At 52.3% G+C, this 9,861-nt stretch overlaps 2 protein-coding genes across 2 annotated transcripts; one reads left to right on the top strand and one right to left on the bottom strand.

Moving 5' to 3' along the window:
- Positions 1–973: 973 nt before the first annotated feature.
- Ier2 (immediate early response 2) lies at positions 974–2,506 on the bottom strand. The gene has a single exon (XM_075976693.1). The coding sequence runs from the start codon at positions 2,385–2,387 to the stop codon at positions 1,722–1,724; it is 666 nt and encodes a 221-aa protein (XP_075832808.1). The 5' UTR covers positions 2,388–2,506; the 3' UTR covers positions 974–1,721.
- A 2,134-nt stretch (positions 2,507–4,640) lies between these two features.
- Stx10 (syntaxin 10) lies at positions 4,641–8,485 on the top strand. Its single transcript, XM_075978004.1, is given in 8 exon segments — positions 4,641–4,805; positions 4,943–5,084; positions 5,087–5,148; positions 5,150–5,242; positions 8,164–8,216; positions 8,218–8,250; positions 8,326–8,357; positions 8,360–8,485. Coding segments are annotated over 8 exon segments (633 nt in total). The 3' UTR covers positions 8,413–8,485.
- Positions 8,486–9,861: the final 1,376 nt, after the last annotated feature.

A 9,861-nucleotide genomic window follows, 5' to 3' on the forward strand; every position in this document is an offset into this window, starting at 1 on the left:
GTAGCCAGGCTCCGCTGGGACTCCTGGTAGCGCTTGCTTTTACCCTTACTTCCCAGGAGCGAGGAGAGGCTGGGGGCTGGGATGCCCCGGAAGCTCCAGGGAGTTTCGCTGTCTGCCCGCCACTCCACCGCAAACCCCCTCCTCCCGCCCTCAGCCCCGGGGTCAGAAGAGGCCCGAGGGGGAGGGGCCAGCTGTCGGGCGCGCTTTCCTTAAGCCTCCCGCACCTGCGGTTCCTTTGTCCTTAGGGTCTCCAGGCCCCCCCACCCCCGCTCCGCCCTTAGGTTATGCCTAGAGCTTGTCTGAAACCAAAGGAGAGGAATTAGTTTACTATGTGTTGTTTGGATAACGAGCTGCTGGACAGGATCAAGGCTAACTACAGCTTGCGTGGACTTGGAACTAACCACGAAAACTAGGCTAGCTTCTAATTTAAGAGATCCGCCCGCCTCTGCCTTGCTTTTTGCTTGGATTAAAGGCTGGTGGGCCTCTCTACCTTAGTTGAGAGGTAGAACTTTTTTAAGGCATGTGCCACAATGCCCGGCCTAGATAGGTAACTTAGAAGTTAGCACTTATCAGCCTGAGCCATAAAGCGGCACTAAAAGAAATCGGATAAGGGCATGTTCAAAGTTCAGTCACCGCCACTCCACGCGTTCTAGTCGAGGGGAGGGAAAGAGAACGCTATCATTTAAAATTCTCCAGCTTCTCTTCAAACACTGCACCCAGTATCCCATAAATGTTGGTAAACTTTCCCTACTCGCTGGGTCCCCGAGTGTATACTAATTTCTAAGGAATCCCCCCCAAGTCACAGGATTAGCTTAAGCAGCAGCCTGCGAATTTAAGCTAAGAAATGGGGACCCGACCTCCCTTCCTTTCGGCACCTGGTCAAACCAGTTCCTGAGGCTTAAGGAGCGGTTGCCGGTTCTGACCCTTTAACCCCGCCCCTCCCCCCTCCAGAGAAGCAAGCCAGACAGCAGCGTTCTTTGCTCGGACGATCTTTTATTTTTCTAGCTGACATTGTAAAACGCCAAGTAGATGGGGGTTGAACACAACCCACCATAGGAAACGTAAACAGACTTCATAAACGCGCTGGCAGAAAAAATTCCCTTCCTGCCCGACGAGGACAGAAACTGCGACCAGTAGTCCTGCCTGGTCCACGCCGGGCGATCAGTCTACGCTGACAGTTCCGGGGGTCTCCAGACGCTCCGCTGACCGCACAAAGATTTGTTCGGTTCAGTCCAGGCTCTCAGCAGAAGGCCGGCTCAACCATAGCAGCCTGTGGGGGCGAGGTGACTCAAGTCACTTCCCAGTCCCTAGGGCGGGTCCACACCCTGGCCTCCTCCCAGGCCCCACACCCACACAAGGCAACAGGAAGCACCCGCGTCTGCCCCATGACGCAACCAGGGCCGCTTGCACAAGTGTGCCACTTGTAGGGGCCGAAACGCGTCGGCTAGTGAAACGGCCTTGAAAGGGCAGCCAGGCCAAGGGAGTCCGACCCTGAGATTCAAGATCCAGGTGTCCCTTCTCCCAGCCAGGGAGGGGTCAGTTCTTTAACAGCACCTTGCGGACACGTCTGGGAGAAGGCGCCCGCGCCGCCAGCTCCTCGGTCCTTCCCCCGGGCCTCTGGCAGCTCGGGCCGCGGCTCTTCTTCACGGGCCGCCGGCTTTCCCCAGCCGGCCCTGGCCTCGGGTGTGAGTTTTCGGCTCCGGTGACGCCGCTCGGAAAACTCAGAAGGCGACCACGGCTCGCACGAGCACGCTGAGCATGTTGTCGGCCGGGCGGCAGGCTGGCTTGGCCTCGCACGCGGGGGGCGCCGGCGGGGGCACGGCGGGCCCACAGTTCAGGAGACTGGAGAAGCGCCTTTGGAGGACGCGGGCGAGATTAGGGAAGGCACCTTCGGTTTGTGCGGGAGGAAGCTGCAGGCGATCGGCTACCTCCGACGTCTCCTCCCTCTCCACTTCTTCTAGACGGGCCTTCTTGCTTGGTACCAGTCCAACGTCACCGCCGTCGCTCAGATCGCTGCTGCTCCGGCGCTTGCGGCTGACTCTGGCGGGGGACGGGTCACACAGCGCAGGGGTCTCCTGGACTCGCAGCGCCTCCTCTTGCGTGTCCATGGGCTCCGGGGGCTGCTCGGCGTCGGGGGGCGCCGCTCTCACTACGGCTTCGGCTTCCCGCGGTGGGTGCAGGCGAGGGTCAAGGGTCCGGCCGGGTGGCGGGAACTCGGGTTGGTGGGGCTCTACCTTGGCTGAGAGGTAGAGCTCCCGAGCGCTGCGCATGACGAGGGACAGCTGTAGGCTCCGGTGGAGACGCAAGCCACCTCGCTGCATGCGGGAGTGGTACATTTTCCACACCGACAGGGTCATGATGCGCTGCGCTTCTTTCTGCACTTCCATGCTTGCTCGACGAGAACGTAGAGGAGAGCCGGGAATGGAGTGAGACAGGAGGTGCTGCCCAGAGAACAAAGTTAAACAGTCAGGTACACAGCTAGAAGTTCCGGCGGGGGAAGCGTGCCGGAGCCTTTTAATATAGTCCGGATGACGTCACCGAGACGCCACGCCCAATCAGAAGGCCTCATCCGGGCTTTCCAGTGGCCAGCGACTTCTTAAAGAAATAGAAATACATTTACGCCTTGAAGGAGAATGGATTTAAACTCCGGCAAGGAAGAATTTCCCCCACTGCGCCTTGAGACCCCAGGTTGGTCTGGGTTCTCGGACTCACGGGCGGACCAGCCGATGAGGCCCACCCACTAACCAACGGGTGGTGGGGGTGGTAATCTTCCCGTTGCAGTGGGGAAGACCGGAAACGGGGTATATTCCCCGAGGGCACTGTTCCTCGCGCCTACCGGCCAGCTAATTAATATTCTCGGAACAGTAAAAACGCTGCTACTCATTAAGTAGTTACTACACGCCGGGGTTGTTGAGCTTTCTCTTTATTTAATGTCTCTGACCCCTCACCTCCACTCCGCAGGTGAGACACCTGAGGCCATATTTACTAAACAAACGAATGATCGTACTACCGCGGAAGAGGCAACTGACGCCTCCAGCCTTTCTATTTCGATCCTCCCGGACAAGGGTGGAAAGTGGGCGCCGACAACGCTGGCTGAACCTGGAGGGAGCTCCCCTATAATCGCCTGTATTCACAACGAGACTGCTGTCCTCACGCTCAGCGTTATACATCTTCCAGTTTTCCCGCAACGCGGTGCCATGGAAGTTCCAATTTTGTAGGGCCTGCCAACCCTTTCCCGCCGACACCAAAGTGTCCTGCCTTCGCACCCCGGAAAGCTGAATTACTCCAAGAAAGATATCTGGGCCGTTGTGAGAGTTCAGTGGGTAGAGTTACTGGCTGCCAAGCCTCGACCTGAGTTCGATTCCCACGCGCGCCCGAACACACACACACACACACACACACTCAGCACACACATAAAGAGATACACAAAAAGTCAACGGTTCCACTCTGTGCCACGAACCAAAAAAAACAAACTGATTCTAATTGCAAAAGGATAAAGTTCTAATATTGTCTTTCATTTGCTGTGCTGGTCCTTTAAGGAACACCCCCACACCAACGTGTAGGCTTCCCGCCACTGCAGCAGGGCCGACTTCCCAGGCTAAATTTGGGTGTAGTGACGTATTGCGGCGCCGCGAACCACTTCCGGATGCCCATATTAGGACAAGGGCCGACCGGCTTAGACAGAGCAAAGGACTTCCGGAGGGCGGAGCCGCCATTGTAGACCACACCCCCTCACGTCCTTCGCTTCCAGCCCCCTAGCGCCGTCCCGAGTGGTTCGCGTGCGGTTGGTTCGGCGTCCTCTGAGCGGTCAGCTCTCCTCGACGACTCTCCACTAGACCAGTGGTTATAGTTTCCTTCTCTTACGCTGTGCCCACGCGCGGCACCGTCATGCGGGATGAGTCCGGACCTGTGGGGTTTACAGAAAAACTTCGAACCCCTCCTGCACTCCCAGGCGTAGAGGGCAAAGTACTGTGTCTGGGTCTGTTCCCTCCTCCCATCTTCCAGGGGCAGCTCCCCGGTTACTCAGGCTTGGTGGTACGTGTCTTTACCCGCTGAGCCATCTCGACTGCTTTTTATTAATTTTTAGTATTTTGAAAGAAGATCTTACTTGTATAGCTCCAGCTGTCCTGAAACTCATAGAGATCCGACTGCCTCTGTCTGCCGAGTGGGTTTTTTTTTAATGTTTGCATGCCTGTGCACCACGTGTTTGTAGTGACAGCGGAGGCCAGAAGAGGGCGTCAGAGCGCGGGACACTGGAGCTGTCATGGAGGTGCTGGGAACCGAACTAGTACGCTCTTGTTTTTTTTTTTTTTTTCTTTTTGCCCGGGAGATTTGAGGCAGGGTCACTGTGTAGCTCTAGGTGTGCTGGAACTTACTACGTTACGTAGAGGAGGCTGGCCTCGAATTTACAGAGATCCGCCTACCTCTGCCTCCGAAGTGCTGGGATTAAAGTTGTGTACCACCATTCCTAATGGATACACTAAATTTAATGCATCGATCAAATGAGCTCCTTACCCTGCTGTAATCCCCTAAGGTTTATGGAAATCTAGGATTATTGATAATGGCTAAAGTCTAAGGATCGACCCAATTCTGTAGGACATTGGGCATGAAGGCTTGTGTACTGGACGCCCACAACCAAGATGGCCGAGGTGCAGGCGGAAGTCGACACGCTTTGGCCCTCTAGGGACGCTCTTTCCCTCTTGGTGGCTGGGCTCTCTATGGTGGCCTTCCATGGAGAGGGTGGAGGTGTGTTCCGCTCGCTGGCGGTGAAGGAGCTCTTGCACCTGCTGAATGGGGGGAGGGGGGTTGGTATGTCTCTCGGGACCCTTTCTTTGTGGTCTGAGGGTGAGTGACGGTGGCGGGAAAGGGATGGAAGGGAGCAATTTCGAGCCTAGCCAGTGGCAAGGCGCGGGCTAGCGTGTGCCAGGCAGTTCGGTTATAGCCGTCCCGGTGCACAGGTCTCCTCCCTGTGGAGTGGAAGGAAATTGGGAGGGATGTTGGGCGTTTGGGCCTCGGTTTATTTGGGGGCTGGTGTAAGGACCCCTGTCCCGAGCCGTGCGAGGTGCAGAAAGCGGTGAATACGGCCCCCTGCACCAGCGTTGGTGTGAGCTCTGGCAGGGAAGCATTGTAGTGGGGCTTGATTGGACCGCCAACGAGCGAGCTGAAGAATGGCCTTGGAAACACTGAATGGGACCTCGAGGACCTGGAAGAAACGATATCCTGGGGCTTTAGAAGGGTGGTGGTATGGCAGAACCTCCGGCCACAGTAGGGGGCGATGGGAGCCAGCCCTTTAAGGAAGCTGGACAGCTAGTAGTGTTTAAAGGCTGGAGAACGGGGGTATGTCGAGAGAGTTAATGTGTCTCTAGCTCACACATAGTGAGGCCAATCAAGGCAAGTTCAAGCTCCCTGCTGGAGACCTGCAGGAAAGAACGGTGTGGAGCGGGAAACAGTACAGGTGAGATGATGTCCTAGTGGGGGGTGTGTGTTGGGAGATGTGTGTTTTGTCTGTTTTTAAGACAGGGTTTCACTGTAACCTGGCAGGATGCAACAAGAGATCCATCTGCCTCTGCCTCATGAGTGCTGGTATTAAGCCAAGCAACACCACATTTAGCTTGCTTCAGGGTGTCGAGACTCTAACGCTATCTTCATCCACAGAAAACGAAGTACCAACAGCACTGGCCTTCATGGATAGGAATTATAAAGAGGCGGTGGATTCATCCAGCCCAAGTATCACAAGGTGTTAACTTTCTGTCAGCCTGACCCTGTACCTGCCTTTCTGTGTCAATGTCCAGCCCCCGTGCATTCTTTGGTTCTCTACCTGCCTCTTCATAGATGCCTACACCTAAGCTCTCAGGACCTTAAAACGTTTGGAAGTAAATGATGTATTTTACTTAGCAGGCATAACCCATTGTCTTTTAATCTGTTATGTTGAAACACATGGGAGATGTTTAGAGATGAGGAGAGTTTATGGCGAGCTGGGCATGGTGGTTTATGTCTCTAATTCCAGCATCCAGGAGGATTGGTGAGCTGGCTCATGCCTGTAATCCGGGAGCACAGGAAACTCAGCAGCTCTAGGCCAATCAAGCCTAGAGATCTAATATTTTACATTTACTTGCTTATACTTTTGAGTGTGGAATCACGGAGCACAGAAGACAGCTTAGGAGAGCCGATTTTCTCCTTCCACCATGTGGATCCCAGGGGTTAACACCTCAGGTGGTCAGGCTTGACACAAGCCCCAGACCTTGTCTTTTGGTTTCTGAGATTGTGTTTTTTTTTTAAACTAACTTACGTGTACATGTGTGTCTCTTGTGTATGTACACATGCAGTGGGTTTTCATGAAAGCCATAAGGCATTTGACCCCCTGGAGTTGCAGTTATATGAGTTTGTAAGCTGTTTGACATGGGTGCTGGGAACAGAACTCAGATCCTCTGTAAAATTAGAAAGCCCTCTTAATCACAGCCATTTTTCCACCCTCTATAGGATTTTACTTTTTTTCATTTACTTTTTTTTTTTTTTAAACTGTTACACACGGGGTCAAACTATGTGGTCCTGGTTGGTTTCAAAGTCAGAGATCTGTTTGCTTAGATGTTCCAGGCCACCGGGACTTAAGACATACAACCAGTAAACCTTTTTTTACTGTGTGCATGTGTCTACTAGCACTGTGTGTGTGCATGTGTCTACTAGCACTGTGCTTATCCATTTCTCCTTAAGTTATTCTGGGGTGGAGCAAAACAGCCGGGCCTGGTGGCACACACTTTTCTCTGAGTTCAAGGCCAGCCAGGGTTTGAGACAGAGAAACCCTGTCTCAAAGAAAGGGAAAAAAACTAAAAACAAAATACAGCAAAAACCTTTCATATCTTGCCTCCCCCCCAACTCACTGTGAAGTAGTAGCAGGAAACACTCTCCACCCCACCCGTATACTCTTGCAGCCCTGCTGACTAAATGAACCAACAGCACAGTGAGGTCTCAGAAACAGTAACGACCTAGCCAATTGACCTACTGTCTCAGGAGCTAGAACCTGATTAGCACAGGGGCCTCGGAACATTAAAATGAAAAAGAGATCCAGCCTCCTATCAACAAGGTCAGGAAAGTCCAGAAAGACCTCCTGCAGCAGCAAGTCTGGTTCAAGGTTCCAGGATTTAAGACTTGAAGGAGGCTGGCCTTGAACTCACAGCAGCCCTTTCCTCAGGCTGTTTACCTTAGGGCACACAGAGGGTGTGGTGATCCACACACAGCTGTTTTAGCTCTTGGGGAAAAGAGGCGGGATCAGAAGTTCAAGGTCATCTTCAGCTAGGAGTTTAGGGATACAAGAGACACCACCTTAAAAACGCAAAACCTAAATGAAGTGTGGGTGCGCACAGGGGACACATACACAGAATTAAAACAAAACTAGGCTACATGGCAGGCATCTGTAATCCCAGGTTCTTGGATACTAAGGCAAAGCAGAAATGTTTAAGTTGATGACCTGCCTAGGCTATGGTGAAAATAATTAACAAAGAAGGGCTAGCGCCGTAGTGCCCCGAGTGTGCACACAAGGTAAATAAATGTCATGAAGACAGAGAGAAATCAAGGTGTATTAGTATTTCCTGTTGTTGAGTCCTAGTTTTTTCTTTTTTCCCTCAAGACAGGGTTTTTCTGTAGTTCTGGTTGGCCTTGAATTCAAGAGACCCACCAGCCTCCACCTCCTGAGTGCAGTGATTAGAGGCCTGTGCCACCACTGCCCGGTGCTAGGTATCGTTTGAGTTAATTTAATCATCCTTATCTCCTTCTTGGGGAATAAAGACTAGAACTCTCTTAAACTGGGTGGCACTTGCTTTTGGGAAGCAGACACAGAGATCTCTGAGTTCCAAGCCAGCCAGAGCTACATAGTGAGACCCTGTCTCAAACCAGCAAACGAGGAAACTGAGGCATATCAAGTGGCATGGCTATTTAGGGCAGGTCTGGGGAGCAGCTCACCCAGTCTTTGTCACTGTCCTCTCAATTTGCTACAAACCTACCCTGGCGCTGCCAGCTGCCCAGAAGTCTGAAATCCTCTCGATATCTGCAACAGCAAGCCAGCCAGCAGGGCTGTGGGCCTTGGGGAGGTGTGGCAGGGTAAGGCTGTGGAACCCTCATCTTTCCTAGCTGCTGCTCCTCTCTACTCAGGTGACCATGGACCACTAGGATCAACAGCTGGAAATGGTGTCTGGGAGCATCCAGGCTCTGAAACTCGTCAGTTCATGTTGGGGAGGAGTTGGATGAGCAGGGTATGTGCGGCCAGGGCTTGGGGGACATGCCTCTGGCTTCTCTGGTACACAGGGGCTGATTCCACCATGGTATTGGCAGCATTTTAGAAACCTTTACTCGTGATCTAGACCACAGGAGTCTCTGATAGATTGGGTCCTCAGAAAGATGGCTAACACGCCCCAGTGACGAGTGGTGAGTTCTTGTAGGGTAAAGCCTGGAATGGGGGTAGAAGGCAACAACTGGTGCCATCCTCTTGACTTCTGACCCCTTGTCTTCAGTCAGACAGTACATGCCCCTGTGGTGTGGTTTTCCTGGTCCTGATTCTACTCCTTTCTCTGATTTGGGATGTTCTGGACTGAACCTGAACAAGCTGACCCAAGGATCTCTTCCAGAGTTAGTAGTACCTTTAGGCCTTGGGTTGAAATCTGAGCTTCTGCCACTGGTCTTGATTCAAGTGATCAAGGTGATTCAGGGTGATTTGGGAAGACTTTATACAAGCTCTGCCCAAAGCCACTCGTCTTCACGCCTTCTAATCGTGCCAACAGAAATAAAATTTAGCATATAGTGTTGACTCAAGCTTTGGATTGTCTTTTGGGTGGCTTTTCTAAGCTTCCTGCTTATTCTCAGGGACTCAGGTATCTGTATGTTGGGAACTGAAGTGCCTGTATTTCACACGGAAAAGATTTTGTTCTCGTTAGTGTGCAGACTCATGTTCCCATGGGACATGTGGAGGTCAGATGACTTTGTGAAGTGAGTTCTTTCCTACCTCTGCATGGGTTCTGGGGGCCCAAGACAGGCCACTAGGCTTGCATATCAAGTGTCCTTTTCTGATGAACCATCTCACTTGTCACACCCTTTTTTTATATATATAGTTTTTACTTGCGTTGTTGGTGTTTTGCCTGCATGTTTGTGTGTGGGTGTCAGATCTTGGGAGTTATAGTTGTTAGCTGCCATGTGGGTGATGGGAGTTGAACCCAGGTCCTTTGGAAGAGCCTTCTCTCCAGCCCCCTCAAACACTATTTTCTGAGAGACTATGGACTTTCTTTTCATCACACCAAAATATAAGCTCCTGGTCTCAGTGAAACATGGTATTAGAAGGTAAGAGTCACAAGTCATAGGCCAACCTAAGTTCTTTTAGGGAGCTATTTCATACACCACAAACCAAGCCACCTCCTAATCCCAGGTGCTCCTGGGAATTAAAAAACTTGTTTAATTATCTTCACAAGAATGTACCTCCACAGGCACACTCCTCATGGACAGGTGTGGGTGTGGGCTAGTCTGAAGACACAGTGAAGGCCATTGACCTGAGGAGACTTGAGCACTAACCCCCCAACTGCCTCTTTAGAGACTCTTGCCATGTAACTAAATTCCCAATCCTCTGGTTTTCAATCCCCCTGGGTATGAGTCACCACTGTTTCCCCATGCTTCTTTGTTCTTGGGGCCTTTCTTGGGCCCTGGGACCCAGTGTCTTCTGCACGCTCCTGCCTATTTTCCAGTTACACTTGTGATCTCAGGCCAGACTATAGTTTGGTGGCAGCACAAGGATCTCAACATATGGTAGACTGCCAGAAGCCAGGTGTTTACGTGGATGGGTGGCCAGCATGTCCCCCGCCAGTGAGCAGAGCACAGCAGGGC

This window comes from Microtus pennsylvanicus, chromosome 6, assembly GCF_037038515.1.
Source record: "Microtus pennsylvanicus isolate mMicPen1 chromosome 6, mMicPen1.hap1, whole genome shotgun sequence".
NCBI classification, from domain to species: Eukaryota; Metazoa; Chordata; class Mammalia; order Rodentia; family Cricetidae; genus Microtus; species Microtus pennsylvanicus.